Genomic DNA, 20,447 nt, shown 5'->3' with positions numbered 1-20,447 from the left:
GTTGGTGCAAAGTAAGTGTTATTAACATTTTTAGAGGTGTGAAACAATTTATAAGTGCCTACATGACACACGTATAATAGGTGATTTTAAGAAATGTGTAAAAGCAGTGGTAATAGCCTTGCTAAACAACATGCAGTCCATAAAACAGTGAACAGCATGTTAGTTTATGCAAAAACTGCATCTGAACTGCACCATCTGCCCTTTCGCTTACCCATCAATCACTAGTTCTGCACTAGATCTTAAGTCTTTAGACTAAATTTCAAATGTCTTGTGTCAGTACCAGTCTTAAAAAATGCAGCACATTTTCATACAGTGTACATTAGTAAAGCCTGGCATATAACTGAAAATGAAACAAATTGATGATATATGTGAATGACACTACATTAACAATTAGTGAGTAATAAAGACCGACTTATATAACAACATGATCGCTACTTAGTGTGAGCTGCTTCCTATATCTTTCTGACCTTTTCCTAAGGCAGAAGTCCGTATATTCTGACTGGATCTATACCTCTTGCTATCACAAGAATCTGGCTCCACAGTCTTGACATACTCTTGACCAGGAGTCTGGCAACATTGTATTGCTATTTTCCTGGTAATCTGGTTGCGTAGTCTGAACAAGTAGTTACAATCTAGGCCCACTCTTATGGTAGAAGTCTGTCTGTGAAGTCTGGACCTTTTTCTAGAACAGTAGTCAGTGTCATGTTTAGGACACGGTTAATGTCCTGTTCTCTCAGGGTTAATATTGTTGGCCTCTCTTTCAAGATGGGAGGGGTATTTATACTCACTCCTGGTTGGGTTTCTCTGTCAGCTATACATTTTGCTTTAGTCTGTGTGCTTGACCCCTGGAGAGTGTGCCCGGTTTGCATTGTGTTTATCTTGCTCTCCGTGCGTTACTCTGTTTGTTCTTCTGGATTACTGATCTCTGGCTTTGCTTCTGACAATCCCCTGTCTCTCCCTTTGGTACCTCGTGATCTCCTGGCTCCGGTCTTTGCTTGTTTGGCAACTCTCTATTATTTCTCCCTTCTCTGTTCCCTGGCGTCTGGCTCCGCCGCTGACCTCATCTCACTCTGTCACATGTTTAAGGTCCTGTTGGTTACCAGGTTAGTACCCAGCATTTAGCTCAGCTCCTTTGCTGCTGTGTGCAGCTCTCCCTGTAGCATTAATACCCGGGAGCTGTGACAGTCAGGCTGTGTAGTCTGTACTTTTATAACATAAATCTGTTTAAGTCACATACCACTTATAATCTGAATCACTCCTTATAAAAACGATTTTGTATTCTAGTCTGGTTCAATCCTCTTCAGCACTGAGTCGTTTTCCATGCCGTTTTTGCCTTAATTGACAAACATGAGAGTCGTGTCTGTAGCATTTGGGTGTCTGTCCGGTCAGACCCTTTTTTTCCTTCCAATATATGTGGCAGCTGACTTTCTCTGCTCTCACTACAGAAATAACTTTCTTGTTTTTCTGACCCCACAATATACGTTTATGGTGAAGATGTTAGCTGTTTGGCAGACATGTTTATAGCCAGCCCTGGGAGGAAACCAATAGATTGCTTTTATATTTTACGTCGCTGTCAAAGTATACCTCCACTATATCTGGGGCCGTGCTAAATGTACACTAAAGAATAGCAGAAGTACTTACCCTTATGATGTATTTAACCCTTTCTTTTTCACTACATATGCGTAGGAGTTCTCGAATTGACCTGTAGATATTAACAAAAAATATCAACTTCAATTCCATTTTGATCAATAATGTATTATACTTTTTCTAATTGTGCTTTAGAGTAGAAAGCATTATACATTAGAAAAATCCATAATGGGAAAAGATTGTCTGATATGACCCATGGTCTTACTTAAAAGTGCAATACCATCTTAATTATGCATGGTGTAACTACAGGAACGCCTTATAGCTGGCTCACAGTGTCATTTAGACAGGTAACATGCGATACAACGTGGGAGGCAGATGCCCACCACCCTGCCATGGCAGGTTTACACACGCTGTCATTTACGTAGCAATAGGACCATTTGCCAGCTGAAATTTCATTATGATGTTCAGCACTGAATCTAGAATAAACCTGGGCAAGTGTTCCTTCTGTTTGGGCCATTTTTCTCAGGTAAGTACCTTAACCCCTTAGTAACGTCCGCCATAGATGTACAACAGAAGCACACCATCACTGCATAGAGTGGGCCCAGGTATTTAGCCCACTACATATTGCCAGCACCCAAGAGTAACTGCTGCATTCAGAGCTAGCTCAAATCACAACAGTGTAACCCTTTAAATGCTCTCAATCAAAAATGGTATCAATAAAAATTACTTCTCATCCCGCAAAAAATAAGCCACCACACATTATATCAAATGTTGTACATATATTTAAAAAAAAAAAAACACAATGGTAAAATAATACAAGTTTTTCTTTAGTTGAAATTTTGTTCAATAAATTATATATTTACTAGTTGGCACCACTTAGTGGCATTTTATTAGGGTAAGCCAGAGAAGTTTATCTCACTTTCCCTGGAGAAAACAATACACAAAATGTGCGTCGGGGCTATGTTGAGGATTCAGTATCCCTGATATATAAATGGAAAGAAGCGCACTCTAATGCTGACTTTCACACTTTACTATGAGACTGTATGGGAATCTATACATATGAATGGTGTCCACTATATGGAATAGAATTTCCCTGTACATACATACTATATAGCAATAGCATGCTTTGGATGTGCTTACATGTAATTCTTAATTATATTCTAAATAAAGTAATTTTTTAATAATATATTCTGTTGGTTTGTGTTAAAGGGAATCTGTCAGCCGGATTTTGCTACCTCATTAGAGAGCAGCATGATGTAGGCAAAGAGACTCTGAATCCAATGATGTATCAGTTAGATTACTAGGTGCAGCCATTCTGACTCAATCATAGCTCTTAGATGTAGAATGAAGCAGAGCTGAGAAAGCTAACTCCGCCCACACCAGGCTCTGTATGTACAATGTCCATAGTGTCGTGCTTAGTTGCCGGACTTTGACAAGTGACACATCCCTGAATTCTGTGCTCCAGCCTCTATCTCCTGCTGTCTTCAGATTACATAGCAAAACCTGCTGGCAGAATCCCTTTAAGAGTGTCTGTGAAGAATCAGCATTAGCAAACGTCACAAATGTCAAAATTTAACATGACTAAAAGGAGAATTCAGACATCTGCAGCGTACATCACAATAACGTTATCCGTCAGTTTTATTGCACAGTCCACTGTATAATGGCATCTGCCATGGCAGCTTATTATAGTCAGTAACTGACAGAATGCTCCCACTATTCTCCATATCCTAAGTGAGAATCTTCTATAAAATGACACTTAAAACACAGCTCAGATTTAGAGGGCAAATATTTTCTATTGAGAATTGAATTTCACATCAAGTATTTCATTTCATACTTTAGTTTTTTTGTGATTGTCTTGATATTATTCCTTATAAGATCTACACTCTATGAAGACAGGTGCAATATTTACCTGCAGATTTGGTGTGAGAAAAGAAATAAAAGAATATGATATTTTTTATACTAATAATTGCTTTGAGCTTTATTTAACATGGGATGAAACAAGATGGGCATTAGTAGTTTATAGAAAGTCTCATAAAAAAAAAACTTTAAAGAAGCATTGCATCAACATATTTGTTTGCTCATATAGTGCAGAACAGACTATTATTAAAGAGGTTGCCTGGGCTGAAATGAAAAGTCTGCAGTCACCTTGTATTTTCCATGTGGGTGGGCACTTAGGCTAGTCTCTCCCGGACTTTCTGAAGAGAAGAGAATTGGGAGAAGCACAAGAGTCTAGTTGGCAGGTGACCACATGGCATACATGTTGTCACGTGACAGCCCACCCACACGAGAAATACAGAGTGACTGCAATCACTGTAGCCCAGAAGACCTCTTTAACCCCTTCACGACATGTGCTGTACATGTACAGCGCATGTCATGTCTGTCCCTTTGATGTGGGCTCCGGCACTGAGCCCACATCTTTCCCGGCACATGTCAGCTGACATGTGCAGACAACAGTTAAATCTGACAGCGGCATTTAATGTGATCGCGCTGGAATCGCATCACTAATCCCACCCATTGGTGACCCCTTCACATGAATGCGGGTCACCGATGGGTCGGCATGACAACCAGAAGTCTCTAGCAGGCTTCTATGGTTGTTCTAGCCAGATTGCTATGGTTGGCGTTCATAGCAAGTGAGCATTTCTGTTACACACAGGCAATCTGATCATCGCCTGTGTGTAGCACAGGCGATCTGACAACTGCAGCTTCTAGTCTCCCATGGAGACTATTGAAGCATGCAAAAAGTAAAAAATGTTTTCAAAAAATATAAAAAAAATAAAATATAAAAGTTCAAATCACCCCCATTCACCCCATTCAAAATAAATCAATTAAAAAAAAAATATATACACATATTTGCGATCACCGTCTTTAGAATCGCCCGATCTATCAAGCTATAAAAAGAATTAATCAGATCGGTAAACGACATAGCGAAAAAAAAGTCAAAACGCCAGAATTATGTTTTTTTTGGATGCCCAACATTGCATTAAAATGCAATAAAGGGCAATCAAAAGAACGTATCTGTACCAAAATGGTATCATTAAAAACGTCAGCTCGCTACGCCCTCACCCTCACAGATCAGAAAAAATTGGAGACGTTAATAGTCTAGGAAAATGACACAATTTTTTTTTTTAGCAAACTTTTGGATTTTTTTTTCACCATTTAAATAAAAAAAAACACAATCTATACATGTTTGGTATCTATGAAGTAATGACCTGGAGAATCATAATGACAGGTTTTAGCATTTGGTAAACATTGTAAAATAAAATCCAAAAAACAGTTGTGGAATTGCACTTTTTTGCAATTTCTCCACACTTGGAATTTTTATCCCGTTTTTGAGTACACAACATAGCAAAACCAATGTTGTTCGTCAAAAGTACAACACGTCCTGCAAAAAACAAGCCCTCACATGGCCATATTGACAGAAAAATAAAAAAGTTGACTCTGGGAAGAAGGGGAGCGAAAAACAGAAATGCAAAAAATGAAAAAGGGCTGCGGCATGAAGGGGTTAAAGAAAGGGTTAAAGAATAATGTAGAGGCTCTTGTGTATATTTTGTGTCTACCTATTTTAAAGTGTCATTTATAGGTCTGTTATCTTGATTCCTTCTTCATCTCTGGTTCCCCAAAATGCAAACTACATTTCCCATTATGTCACAGTCTCATTACAGTGCTTTTGCTCCTATCTAATGGTAGCCAGTAAAATATCGGTAACACAGAATTGCAGCTTTTACACAGTGTTCCAAGTTATTATGCAACTTGGATTTAAGTGTCATAAAGATTTAATTGTTTTGTTTTTCAAATAAACTCATGGACGGTATTGTGTCTCAGAGCTCAATGGATCACTGAAATCAATCTTAAACACGTGATAATTAGTTTTCCAGGTGATTCTAATTAAAGGAAAACTACTTAAAAATGATGTTCCACATTATTAAGCAGGCCACAGTTTTCAAGTAACATGGGAAAGAAAAAGGATCTCTCTGCTGCTGAAAAGCATCAAATAGTGCAGTGCCTTGGTCAAGGGATATTAGATATTTCCCAAAAACGTAAGCGTGATCATCGTACTGTTAAGAGATTTGAAGCTGAAATTGAGCGCAGATGTGTTTGTGCTGATAAAAGCATAATGAGGAAGGTTTCTGCCAGGCAAGTTCATCGGATTAAGAGAGCAGTTGCTAAAAAGCCATTACAAACCAGTAAACAGATATTTTAAGCTGCTGGTGCCTCTGGAGTCCCTCGAACCTCAAGGTGTAGGATCCTTCAAAGGATTGCTTTGGTTCCTAAACCTACTATTCGGCCACCCCTAAACAGTGTTCACAAGCAGAAACAGCTGCAGTGGACCCTGACATACATGAAGACTAATTTTCAAACAGTCTTGTTTACTGATGAGTGTCGAGCAACCCTGGATGGTCCAGATGGATGGAGTAGTGTATGGTTGGTGGATGGCCACCATGTCCCAACAAGGCTGCGACGTCAGCACGGAGGTGGAGGAGTCATGTTTTGGGCCGGAATCATGGAGAAACAGCTGGTGGGGCCCTTTAAGGTTCCTGAAGGTGTGAAAATGACCTCTGCAAAGTATACAGAGTTTCTGACTGACAACTTTCTTCCATGGTATAAAAAGCAGAAACGTGCCTTCAGGAGCAAAATCATCTTCATGCATGACAATGCACCATCTCATGCTGCAAAGAATACCTCATTGGTTGCTGTGGGCATAAAAGGAGATAAACTCATGGTGTGGCCACCATCTTCCTCTGACCTCAACCCTATAGAGAACCTTTGGAGTATCATCGAGCAAAAGATCTATGAGGGTGGGAGGCAGTTCACTTCAAAACAGCAGCTCTGGGAGGCTATTCTAACTTCATGCAAAGAAATACAAGCAGAAACTCTCCAAAAACTCACAAGTTCAATGGATGCAAGAATTGTGAAGGTGATATCAAAGAAGGGTTCCTATGTTAATATGTAACTTGGCCTGTTAGGATGTTTTGGAGTTAAATAGCTTTTTTGTTCAGTGACTGTGACCTCCTAATGCTGCAAATTCCACAAATGAGCATTTTCATTTCTTTAAAACATATCAAATGTTTAGAAATTCTACTGTGCCTAATAATTTGGAACAGTGCATTTTGAGTTTTTATTCATTTTGGAGATTATACAGTTATCATTGGGAGGTTTCTTCAATAAAATTCGATGTATACTCTAAGGGGTGATGACTTTTATTAGACTGACTGTCATTTGCACCGACCACTTAGGAAAATCAGAGAAAAACATAATTTGCATAATAATTTGGAACATGGTGTATTTTTGACGGTCTCCTAAGTCTTCCCAACAATTTAGCAGGTCCCATGCTGAAAAATATGAAGACTACTGGATTCTATACTCTGGAGTGATGACATCAAGATAAATGTTTTTGGACCTGATGGCTTCAAAACTGTATGGTGTCACAAAAGGGAGGAGTACAAAGTAAAATGCATGGTACCTACAGTGAAACATGGTGGTGGCTGTGTCATTATGTGGGGTTGCATGAGTGCTACCGGTGTTGGAGAGCTACATTTCATTGATGGCATCATGAAATCACATATGTACAGCCCTATATTGAAAGAGAAGATGCTATAAACATCTGTCGTATTTCTGAAGAACAGTGTGAAAATGATTCAGTGGCCAAGTATGTCTCCTAATCAGAATTAAATTGTACACCTATGAGGAATTCTGAAAAGAACAGGTTGAGCATCACTCTCCATCCAACATCCAGGCTCTAATAGAGGTTGTTCTTGGAGAATGGAAAAAGATAGATGTTGCAATATTTCACCAACCTGTCTCTGTCATGGAGGCCATACAAAATACTAGATGTAGCAGTTTATTATGTGGGGTGTGTTAATTTTTGCATCAACTAAGTGAGTAAAACTGAAGATTTTGTAATGAAAGTTAATAACCTTAATTTCTTGTTATGGGTTATAAAATATTCTTTGAAGCTTAGTCTTGTCAAAATTTTGGAAAATTGTTCTTGGGTTCAATAAGATATTGACTAAAATCTAACTTTTCAAAGGGGCATAGTCATTTATGTTGAGCCTTGTATATGCTGTAACAGTAAATTATTGCAAAATATAGTATAAAAGAGCATCTTCTATGAAGTCCAGCTCGTCGCTGGGCTTCACAAGAGTACAGAGATCACAACCATGGTAACCCATCAGTGTTCCGCAATTGCTCCATTCACATAAGAGCAATCACATTTCTTAAGTCACAACAGCAGTCAGTGACTGACAGCAGAATCTAAGTTGTTAAACAGTAGCGATTGGAGGGTAGCTCTTCTGTTACAGGGAGGTGCTGATTATGTGTAAAGTACGCTCATTTCCGCACACTTGGATGCACAGTTATGTTTATATGTGCCGAGAGGTTAAATTCAGTATTTTTCCAAAAGACAACCTCTGCGAGAGGATCATCTTTACACTAATAATAATCTTTATTTTTTATATAGCGCTTACATATTACGCAGCGCTTTACAGTTTGCACATATTATCGTCGCTGTCCCCGTTGGGGCTCACAATCTAAATTCCCTATCAGTAAGTCTTTGGAATGTGGGAGGAAACCCGAGAACCCGGAGGAAACCCATGCAAACACGGGGAGAACATACAAACTCCTTGCAGATGTTGTCCAAGGTGGGATTAGAACCCAGGACTCCAGCGCTGCAAGGCTGCTGTGCTAACCACTGCGCCACCGTACACTAAAGAAGATTTTTCTGTGATAGATTTTCAGTTCATTGTAGGAGTTGTGCAGGTAGTGGAATTTAACTCTAGTCCCAGCAATGTAATCCTTTAGATAGCCAGACTGGTTATAGGGAAGAAGAGTGCTCCTTTATAATCCGATCAGTATGAGATCACAGTGTATCAGTAGGTTTCTATTGCAGTCAGGGTTTTAACAAAGACTTATGACTCTGTTGTTGGGTATCCCGTGGCCAGCGGCTCCTACCCTGTCCCTAACACTAGGGGCGCCCTATCCCTATTACCTAGTTTACTTCTGATGGTGAAGATGCTGGGGCCACGTACCTTGCTGAGCTCCTGAGTTCGCCCTTAGTGAAGGAAAGAAAAAGCCAAAGAAGGAGAAGAAATTGATTTGCACAAAACCTAAGCCAAGCAACAGTAACTAGATAAATCTACCAAACGACTCCTCAAACAACCAATCTCCTCCAAACTCCTGAACCATGCAGCAATGAAGCTAAAGCTATCATTTCCTGATTGCTAGAGACCAGTTTAAATAGGAGAGGGGAGTGGCCAGCTCTGAACAGCTGAGCGCCTTAAAAGGGTTATTCCTATCTCCAAGATCCTATCCCAATATGCAGTAAGTGTAATAATAATAATAATATCAGCAAATGCCTCCAATTAGAAATGTAGTATAATTTTTTTTTATTTGCTATGTCTCTTTCCTCATGTGCAGTTATTGCAGGACTTTAGATATCCATGGTTACGGATACCTAAGAACATCAGTCATATGAACATCACCATAGACAAAAAGCCACAAAAACTTTTCTTATAGAGAATTTCAACTTCTATCAAGTACCAGCAAAGCTCTGGTCCCAGCCCTTAACGTTATACTGATCAATGAATGCAGCTTAGAGAAGAACATTTTATATTTAAAGGACCTGCCCTATTTGGTCAATCTTTGCTATATTTTGTATAAGGGAACCTGCCCATCATGAGTGAAGATCTACAGGAAAATGCAGTTGTGCATGCGTATGGGGTTTCCTGACTCTCGAAAGTAGGATTAGGCAGTTTACATTTAAATGGCCCAGTTATTTCATTCTCATCGGACATAAGCTGCCAAGGTATCAGACTGCTGCTTTCTCCCCTTTAGTTGTTGACAACACAGACAAGCTGAGCATTCATGTACACGAGGTAGGCAGAAGACATAGCTGTCGACAGAAGACAGTTATCTCATGTGTATGGTCACCTTTAGACCAACTTTGGACCAACAAAGTTTAACAAACTTTACAGGAGAGGAGGTTGTACAGGTAAAATGTCCAGTCCATTGGCCTTTTTTCCTCATGAACTAGGGGAATCCATTATATTACTATCTATTAACTAGGGGAAACTATACTCTATTAAATAGAGTATATTATGAGGTACCTGGGTTTTTATCTGATTCAGTAAATGAGGCAACCAGGACATTTTTATTTAGCCATCACTATTACCATTGAACAATGGGGTACTTGGCCATTTTATAGATTTCTCATACAATTCTTTGCAATCCATTACTGATTTCTCTTCATGTACACCGTGGAAGCTCAGTTGTGTCACGGCAGGCAAAAATAGGATGAAAGTAGTCAGAGACAGCGGCACAGGAGTTCTGTTTAAACAGCGCTTCTCCTCTTCTTTATTGCTGGTGAACAAAATATATGTAAAATCTTTATACCCCAGCGCAAAACACAAATGAACCCTGCTCAGCTTCCCTGACTGTATCGGGGGTCTACTACTACCCACCCAGAAAAAAAGCAAAAAATATTACATCACATTAACATCTTGAGATGTTAGGATTAAGGATGTGTTCATTGCAATGCAGTATTTGCCTTGATTTTCCAAAATTGTGGTAATTTTGTGATGATTTTCAAAAAATCGGGCCAAAAAACATGAATGAATCAGCCAAAACTCCTTGACCGACTGAGGGCTACAGAGAAAACTAAGACAGGAAGGAATGACAGGCGCGCTACCAAACCTGCCCTTCATTCCATAAAAGTCCAGGCCAGAAAACAGGAATTGCCAAAAGCCTTAGAAAACCTCACTCATCTTTTCAGGGATGACGTATACCTTCCTGGAGGCTAGTACTCATTCGAGAACAGTTTTAAAAGGGTATTTTCAAGTTTGAAAGTTGTCTCCTATCCAAAGGATATGGGATAATGTGCTGGGGATCCAACTGCTGTGGCCCCCACCCATGCTAATAACTGGGGCTGAATGGAGCAGATGTTGTTCATGCGCACTGCCTCTCCATTCATTCTAATAGTAGCGCCAAAGATCAGCCGGCAACTGCCATTGCTCCCATTGAGATGGAATGGAGCAGTAGTGCGCATGATCGACCTCCGCTGCGTTCAGCTGGGGCTCTTCAATGCCCCAGTTCTCAGGGTCAGCAGGGGCCACGGCTGACAGAACTCGAGCGATTGTGGATAGGAGATCATATGAGTACTAGTTTCCAGAAAGGTATATGTCATTCAAGAAAAGTTGGGTGAGGTATAAGGAAACCGAGAAAATCTGGCTATCACTAGCAATCTATAGTTTTGGTAAATTTGGGATAGGGGATAACTTCCACTCTCCCCAACCACTATCCTACCTATATCGCTATAGTTTCCTTTGAAGATGGTTACAAATTGCTACAATGAAATGAATTGTGACTGTTTAAACAAGCTACGACAACACCCACTAATGTACTTTGTGACATTTTTTCCCAGTATATAATAAATATTGAGGAAACTAGCATTGACCTTCAATAAAATGCCTTCTGCTGTGAAGTGTGGATTAGTTTTCCTCTAAATGAGTAATTAATGTCACTCCATAAGCCATATCGGTGTGCATTAGCATGTTAAAGCTTTTGTTTCTATTCTGTTCTGTGTGTAGCCGTATCCCTGAATAACAACTGCAGTATAAGGAGCTTGTGAGACCTCACAAAACACACTACTGGGAATAAATTAGCAGATGGCGTTCTTGGCAACAGCAGCGATAATGAATCCTATGGCACTTATAATATACTGGTTCTCTATAGTAGGGGACCTAAATTGTTATTGAGTGTCTAAATGATGTATCTAACTACATGTGATCTGCGGTGCTGGGCTCGAGTCATGAATAAGGGACTTACAGCATTCTTCTGAGGATTAGTCAGGAATATCTGCATACAAGGGCCACTATGCATAGAAACTGAGAAGTCTAGCTCTTGGGACTGTACAGTGGAAATTTCTGTCCTATATCTATCCAGCACTGGACAAATAAAGCTGCCTTCTTCCAAAAATAACACAACAGCTGTCCTTGAGTTGGAACTAAGGGAATAGGACTTGTATGCAATACCACATATTATCTGAGGTCAATAGGGGCCAGAAGATAGCAATTTTTTTCTAACTCTGGGCAATCGTATAAATGGAAAATGTCATTGGTTTGTCCCTACCCAATCTGAGAACAGTATCATGTAGGGGCAGAGACCCTGAAACACAATATCTATATATTGCAGTGCAGCGGGGTTTAGACAGTGTGACAAATAGGCAGGGATCACAGAAAGTTCAACATAAAATGTCTTTATTCCAGAAACTCACATATACAGGTAAACAAAATCCTCCGGTTCGCAGCTGGGTCCTCAAAAACAGTCCATGTTCCAACCCTCTGACATGGGCAATGGCACCGCCTTATCTCTTGGGGGAGTCAGATGCTTTGAAGTCCCTGGCTCTATGTTAGCTACACACAGGCCTGGGTGCACAGAGCCTCCTGCTCTGCAGCTTGCAAAACAAAAACTGACACACCCAATACAAAACTGAGAGATTAAATGGGAATCATGGACATAGAGCCACTCCCAAAACCCGAAGTGGAGGGAGGGATTCGTCCCACTACCAAACCTGCAAATCCCTCTAAAAATAAAAGCCCATGTCTGTTTTCCTAAAATCTGACTTGGTCAACCACTTTGACCAAATCCACACTTGCCACACTTACTTTTACTTCGTCTTGTAACTCACAGACGGTTTGCTGTAAACACAATGCACTGCAGCGGGTTTAATATGTCTCTATTCGCATCCTGGGGGAAACATACCAGCCTTCTTATATGATCCCCTCACTGCCTCACTATACAGTACACTTGCTGTTACTGCTTTTCCGCTTGGAATAAAATAATCATCTTTAAAAAGTTGAGTGCCAGGTTTTATTATATGTATATCACTATACAGTACAGACCAAAAGTTTGGACACACCTTCTCATTTAAAGATTTTTCTGTATTTTCAGGACTATGAAAATTGTAAATTCACACTGAAGGCATCAAAACTATGAATTAACACATGTGGAATTATGTACTTAACAAAAAAGTGTGAAACAACTAAAAATATGTCTTATATTCTAGGTTCTTCAAAGTAGCCACCTTTTGCTTTGATGACTGCTTTGCACACTCTTGGCATTCTCTTGATGAGCTTCAAGAGGTAGTCACCGGAAATGGTCTTCCAACAATCTTGAAGGAGTTCCCAGAGATGCTTAGCACTTGTTGGCCCTTTTGCCTTCACTCTGCGGTCCAGCTCACCCCAAACTATCTCGATTGGATTCAGGTCTGGTGACTGTGGAGGCCAGGTCATCTGGCGTAGCACCCCATCACTCTCCTTCTTTGTTAAATAGCCCTTACACAGCCTGGAGGTGTGTTTGGGGTCATTGTCCTGTTGAAAAATAAATGATGGTCCAACTAAACGCAAACCAGATGGAATAGCATGCCGCTGCAAGATGCTGTGGTAGCCATGCTGGTACAGAATGCCTTCAATTTTAAAGAAATCCCCAACAGTGTCACCAGCAAATCACCCCCACACCATCACACCTCCTCCTCCATGCTTCACAGTGGGAACCAGGCATGTAGAGTCCATCCGTTCACCTTTTCTGCGTCACACAAAGACACGGTGGTTGGAACCAAAGATCTCAAATTTGGACTCATCAGACCAAAGCACAGATTTCCACTGGTCTAATGTCCATTCCTTGTGTTCTTTATCCTAAACAAGTCTCTTCTGCTTGTTGCCTGTCCTTAGCAGTGGTTTCCTAGCAGCTATTTTACCATGAAGGCCTGCTGCACAAAGTCTCCTCTTAGTTGTTGTAGAGATGAGTCTGCTGCTAGAACTCTGTGTGGCATTGACCTGGTCTCTAATCTGAGCTGCTGTTAACCTGCGATTTCTGAGGCTGGTGTGTTCTTTATCCTAAACAAGTCTCTTCTGCTTGTTGCCTGTCCTTAGCAGTGGTTTCCTAGCAGCTATTTTACCATGAAGGCCTGCTGCACAAAGTCTCCTCTTAGTTGTTGTAGAGATGAGTCTGCTGCTAGAACTCTGTGTGGCATTGACCTGGTCTCTAATCTGAGCTGCTGTTAACCTGCGATTTCTGAGGCTGGTGACTCGGATAAATTTATCCTCAGAAGCAGAGGTGACTCTTGGTCTTCCTTTCCTGGGGCGGTCCTCATGTGAGCCAGTTTCTCTGTAGCGCTTGATGGTTTTTGCAAGTGCACTTGGGGACACTTTCAAAGTTTTCCCAATTTTTCGGACTGATTGACCTTCATTTCTTAAAGTAATGATGGCCACTCGTTTTTCTTTACTTAGCTGCTTTTTTCTTGCCATAATGCAAATTCTAACAGTCTATTCAGTAGGACTAGGGTTGAGCGAAACGGGTCGTTCATTTTCAAAAGTCGCCGACTTTTGGCAAAGTCGGCGTCTCATGAAACCGAGCCGATGCCAGCGTTGCATCGGCCATGCGGTACGCGACTTTCGCGCCAAAGTCGCGTTTCAATGACGCGAAAAGCGCCATTTCTCAGCCAATGAAGGTGAACGCAGAGTGTGGGCAGCGTGATGACATAGGTCCTGGTCCCCACCATCTTAGAGAAGGGCATTGCAGTGATTGGCTTGCTGTCTGCGGCGTCACAGGGGCTATAAAGGGGCGTTGCCGCCGACCGCCATCTCACTGCTGCTGCTCTGAGCTTAGGGAGAGGTTGCTGCCGCCTCATTAGAAGCAGGGAGAGCGTTAGGCAGGGTCCATTAACCACCAAACCGCTTGTGCTGTAGCGATTTCCACTGTCCAACACCACCTTCGGTGTGCAGGGACAGTGGAAGCTACATTTTTTTTTTTCTCTCAGCGCTGTAGCTCATTGGGCTGCCCTAGAAGGCTCCCTGATAGCTGTATTGCCGTGTGTACGCCACTGTGCAAACCAACTGCTTTTTTCAAAGCACATATCCTCTTGTTCCTTCCTTTCTGCACAGCTATCTTTTTTGTTTGTCCACACTTTTTATTTAATTTGTGCATCAGTCCACTCCTTATTGCTGCCTGCCATACCTGGCTGAGATTACTGCAGGGAGATAGTAATTGTAGGACAGTTTCTTTTTTTTTTTTTTTGTGGGAGATTAAGATTGGCATTTCTACTAGAGTGCCATCCCTGTGTGTGCCATCTCTCATTCAGTGGGCCATAGAAAGCCTATTAATTTTTTTGCTTGATTTGGGTTCTAAAATCTACCTGAAAAAAAATCACTACATCAATCAGTGGGAGATTAATATTGCCCTTTCTGCTTGTGTGCCACTCCTGACTCCTGTGTGTGCCATCTCTCACTCAGTGGGCCATAGAAAGCCTATTTATTTTTTATTATTTTGTTTCTAAAGTCTCCCTGAAAAAGAAAAAAAAAATAAAACAGTGGGAGATTAATATTGCCCTTTCTGCTTGTGTGCCACTCCTGACTCCTGTTTGTGCCATCTCTCACTCAGTGGGCCATAGAAAGCCTATTTATTTTGTATTATTTGGTTTCTAAAGTCTCCCTGAAAAAGAAAAAAAAAATAAAACAGTGGGAGATTAATATTGCCCTTTCTGCTTGTGTGCCACTCCTGACTCCTGTGTGTGCCATCTCTCACTCAGTGGGCCATAGAAAGCCTATTCATTTTTTATTATTTGGTTTCTAAAGTCTCCCTGAAAAAGAAAAAAAAAATAAAACAGTGGGAGATTAATATTGCCCTTTCTGCTTATGTGCCACTCCTGACTCCTGTGTGTGCCATCTCTCACTCAGTGGGCCATAGAAAGCCTATTTATTTTTTATTATTTTGTTTCTAAAGTCTCCCTGAAAAAGAAAAAAAAAGAAAACAGTGGGAGATTAATATTGCCCTTTCTGCTTGTGTGCCACTCCTGACTCCTGTGTGTGCCATCTCTCACTCAGTGGGCCATAGAAAGCCTATTTATTTTTTATTATTTGGTTTCTAAAGTCTCCCTGAAAAAGAAAAAAAAAATAAAACAGTGGGAGATTAATATTGCCCTTTCTGCTTGTGTGCCACTCCTGACTCCTGTGTGTGCCATCTCTCACTCAGTGGGCCATAGAAAGCCTATTTATTTTTTATTATTTGGTTTCTAAAGTCTCCCTGAAAAAGAAAAAAAAAATAAAACAGTGGGAGATTAATATTGCCCTTTCTGCTTGTGTGCCACTCCTGACTCCTGTGTGTGCCATCTCTCACTCAGTGGGCCATAGAAAGCCTATTTATTTTTTATTATTTGGTTTCTAAAGTCTCCCTGAAAAAGAAAAAAAAATAAAACAGAGGGAGATTAATATTGCCCTTTCTGCTTGTGTGCCACTCCTGACTCCTGTGTGTGCCATCTCTCAGTCAGTGGGCCATAGAAAGCCTATTTATTTTTTATTATTTTGTTTCTAAAGTCTCCCTGAAAAAGAAAAAAAAAAGAAAACAGTGGGAGATTAATATTGCCCTTTCTGCTTGTGTGCCACTCCTGACTCCTGTGTGTGCCATCTCTCAGTCAGTGGGCCATAGAAAGCCTATTTATTTTTTATTATTTGGTTTCTAAAGTCTCCCTGAAAAAGAAAAAAAAAATAAAACAGTGGGAGATTAATATTGCCCTTTCTGCTTGTGTGCCACTCCTGACTCCTGTGTGTGCCATCTCTCACTCAGTGGGCCATAGAAAGCCTATTAATTTTTTTGCTTGATTTGGGTTCTAAAATCTACCTGAAAAAAAATCACTACATCAATCAGTGGGAGAAAAATATTGGCCTCACGGCTTGTGTGCCACTCCTGACTCCTGTGTGTGCCATCTCTCACTCAGTGGGCCATAGAAAGCCTATTTATTTTTTATTATTTTGTTTCTAAAGTCTCCCTGAAAAAGAAAAAAAAAATAAAACAGTGGGAGATTAATATTGACATTTGTGCTTGAGTGACAGTCCTGCGTGTGTGGCATCTCTGTGATTTGGTGCCACAGAAAACAGAGTGTGTAACATTGTGCCTGATTTTCCTTGTGGTCTCACCAACCTGTTAAGGGATATTGAAATCATACTGAAGTTATAGCTCACTGTGTAAGTTGTTTGACAGCAACAAATAAAGTTACTTTGGTTAAGATTTTAAAACAATGAGGAAGTCTGGTGCAAGAGGTCGTCGTGGGCGTTCATTGTCAGCTGGTAATGATGGTAGTGGTAGTGGAGCATCAGGTGGTCGTGGGGATAAAAATATTCCACCTAAGTCTGGAGCTGTGGAGCCAGTTTCGTCGTCTGGCTACACAAGGCCTCGAACGCTCTCTTTTCTGGGAGTACGAAAACCGCTTTTAAAGGCGGAGCAGCAACAGCAAGTTTTGGCTTACATTGCAGACTCAGCCTCTAGCTCTTTTGCCTCCTCTTCTGAAACTGGTAAATGTAAAAGCAGCGCGTTGCTTGTGGATGTTCACGGTCAGGGACAAGTCGCTTCCTTGTCCTCTTCAGCAAAAACTACAACAAGAGAGAAGGATGCAGCAGGCGACACAACGGGTTACTCCATGGAGCTCTTTACACATACCGTCCCTGGCTTAGAAAGTGAAACACTTAACAGGCCATGCCCATTACAAGTATATTCTGACATGGAGTGCACTGATGCACAGCCACAGCCAGAGTACTATGCTGCTCCTTTGACTCAGACCACCACATTGCCCTCTCAGGGTACTGATCCACAATCAGACCCTGATGAGACTATGTTGCCCCGCCACGAACGCTATACCACCGACCGACACAGTGACACAGACGAAGTTGCACACGAGCTCGAAGAGGAGGTAATAGATGACCCTGTTGTTGACCCCGATTGGCAGCCATTGGGGGAACAGGGTGCAGGCGGCAGTAGTTCAGAAGCGGAGGTGGAGGAGGGGCCGCAGCAGGCATCAACATCGCAACAGGTTCCATCTGCCGGGCCCGTATCTGGCCCAAAACGCGTGTCAAAGCCAAAACCTGTTGGAGGACAGCGTGGCCATCCGGTTAAAGCTCAGTCTGCAATCCCTGAAAAGGGATCCGATGCTAGGAAGAGTGCAGTCTGGCATTTTTTTAAACAACATCCAATTGATCAGCGCAAAGTCATCTGTCAAAAATGTTCAACTAGCTTAAGCAGAGGTCAGAATCTGAAAAGTCTAAATACTAGTTGCATGCATAGACACTTAACCACCATGCATTTTCAAGCCTGGACTAACTACCAAACGTCCCTTAAGGTTGTAGCACCCTCGGCCAATGAAGCTAGTCAGCAACGCAACATCCCTTCCGTCACTGTAAGGCCACCATTTTCCGCACCACCGGCAGTATCTGTGCAGGTTTCTTTGCCAGCCAAAAGCAGTCAGGGTCAGGGAATCACCAGTTTTGTAGGAGGAAATATTGCATCTAGGGCACCGGCGGAAACAATACCGTCTCCAACCGTCTCTCAGTCTGCCATGTACACCGACACACCAGAAAGTTCCACGATCTCCAGCTCTCCAGTCCAGCTCACCCTACATGAGACTCTGGTTAGAAAAAGGAAGTACTTATCCTCGCATCCGCGTACACAGGGTTTTAATGCCCACATAGCTAGACTAATCTCGTTAGAGATGATGCCCTACCGGTTAGTTGAAAGCGAAGCTTTCAAAGCCCTGATGGAGTACGCTGAACCACGATACGAGCTACCCAGTCGACACTTTTTTTTCCAGAAAAGCCATCCCAGCCCTGCACCAGCATGTTAAACAGCGCATCGTCCATGCACTCAGGCAATCTGTGAGTACAAAGGTGCACCTGACTACAGATGCATGGACCAGTAGGCATGGCCAGGGACGTTATGTGTCCATCACGGCACACTGGGTGAATGTGGTGGATGCAGGGTCCACAGGGGACATCAATTTCGGGACAGTTGTGCCTAGCCCACGGTCTAGGAAACAGTTGGCTGTAGGCGTTCGCACCCCCTCCTCCTCCTCCTCCTCGTCCTCCTGCAGAAGCTACAGCTCTTCCACAGACCGCAGTCGGCCAACCACTCCATCGGCAGATGACACTGTTGCACACCAGTTGTCCCATTATGGGCCAGCTACTGGCAAGCGTCAGCAGGCTGTATTGGCTATGAAGTGTTTGGGCGACAACAGACACACCGCGGAAGTTCTGTCCGAGTTCTTGCAACAAGAAACGCAGTCGTGGCTGGGCACAGTAGATCTTGAGGCAGGCAAGGTAGTGAGTGATAACGGAAGGAATTTCATGGCTGCCATCTCCCTTTCCCAACTGAAACACATTCCTTGCCTGGCTCACACCTTAAACCTGGTGGTGCAGTGCTTATTGAAAACTTATCCTGGGTTCTCCGACCTGCTCCTCAAAGTGCGTGGACTTTGCTCACATATCCGACGTTCGCCTGTACATTCCAGCCGTATGCAGACCTATCAGCGGTCTTTGAACCTTCCCCAGCATCGCCTAATCATAGACGTTGCAACAAGGTGGAACTCAACACTGCACATGCTTCAGAGACTGTGCCAACAGAGGCGGGCTGTTATGTTTTTGTGGGAGGATACACATACACGGGCAGGCAGTAGGATGGCAGACATGGAGTTGTCAGGTGTGCAGTGGTCGGAGATACAAGACATGTGTCAAGTCCTTCAGTGTTTTGAGGAATGCACACGGCTGGTTAGTGCAGACAACGCCATAATAAGCATGAGCATCCCCCTAATGCGTCTGCTGATGCAAAGTTTGACACACATAAAGGATCAGGCGTCTGCACCAGAGGAAGAGGAAAGCCTTGATGACAGTCAGCCATTGTCTGGTCAGGGCAGTGTACAGGACGAGGTAGCGGGCGAAGAGGAGGTGGAGGACGAGGAGGATGATGGGGATGAGTATATTTTTAATGTGGAAGCTTTCCCGGGGGCACTGGAAATTGGTTGCGTGGCAAGGCCGGGTTCTGGTTTTTTGAGGGACACAAGTGACGTAGATTTGCCTGAAACTGCCCCTCAACCAATCACAACCGGAGATTTGACAACTGGAACTTTGGCCCACATGGCGGATTATGCCTTACGTATCCTAAAAAGGGACACACGCATTACGAAAATGATGAACGATGACGATTACTGGTTGGCCTGCCTCCTCGATCCACGCTATAAAGGCAAATTGCAAAATATTATGCCACATGAGAACTTGGAACTAATATTAGCAACCAAACAATCAACTCTTGTTGACCGTTTACTTCAGGCATTCCCAGCACACAGCGCACGTGATCGTTCTCACACGAGCTCCAGGGGGCAGCAGACTAGGAGTGTTAGGGGTGCACACATCAGAAGTGGCGTTGGACAGAGGGGTTTTCTGACCAGGTTGTGGAGTGATTTTGCTATGACCGCAGACAGGACAGGTATTGCTGCATCAATTGAAAGTGACAGGCGACAACATTTGTCCAGTATGGTTACTAACTATTTTTCATCCCTTATCGATGTTATCCCTCAACCGTCATTCCCATTTGATTACTGGGCATCAAAATTAGACACCTGGCCAGAATTGGCAGAATATGCATTGCAGGAGCTTGCTTGCCCGGCAGCAAGTGTCCTATCAGAAAGAGTATTCAGTGCTGCAGGTTCAATATTAACCGAAAAAAGGACTCGTCTGGCTACCCAAAATGTTGACGATCTAACATTCATTAAAATGAACCACAACTGGATTTCGAAATCTTTTGCCCCACCTTGCCCGGCTGACACCTAGCTTTCCTATGAAAAGCTCTTGCCTGTGGACTACTGTGAATTACTTTTCTAATGTCTAATTTTCTGCAGCTGATTGTCCAGCATACGACATGTTTACACCTCCCTAAATGGCCAAACTCCCCACACGGGGCCGTGGTATCGCGACTTGGCGCAAGCACCCGTGAGACTGCTGTTTGTCTGAAGAGGTGGGTGTGCTTGCTTTTGGTCGACGGCAGGGCCGGAC

General features: G+C 42.4%; 1 protein-coding gene across 2 annotated transcripts in view; it reads right to left on the bottom strand.

The window, feature by feature from the left end:
- Positions 1-20,447, bottom strand: part of LOC143776088 (uncharacterized) — a 156,071-nt gene that overhangs the window by 45,947 nt on the left and 89,677 nt on the right. For both annotated transcript variants that reach the window (XM_077265066.1, XM_077265064.1), the window contains one exon: positions 1,642-1,702. In XM_077265066.1, the coding sequence (XP_077121181.1) occupies positions 1,642-1,702 (61 nt within the window). The remainder of the gene's footprint in view (positions 1-1,641; positions 1,703-20,447) is intronic.

This window comes from Ranitomeya variabilis, chromosome 5 (assembly GCF_051348905.1).
Source record: "Ranitomeya variabilis isolate aRanVar5 chromosome 5, aRanVar5.hap1, whole genome shotgun sequence".
Classification (NCBI taxonomy): domain Eukaryota; kingdom Metazoa; phylum Chordata; class Amphibia; order Anura; family Dendrobatidae; genus Ranitomeya; species Ranitomeya variabilis.
The sequence above is the reverse complement of the archived record's forward strand: the minus strand, read 5'-3'. Positions and strand labels throughout refer to the sequence as shown.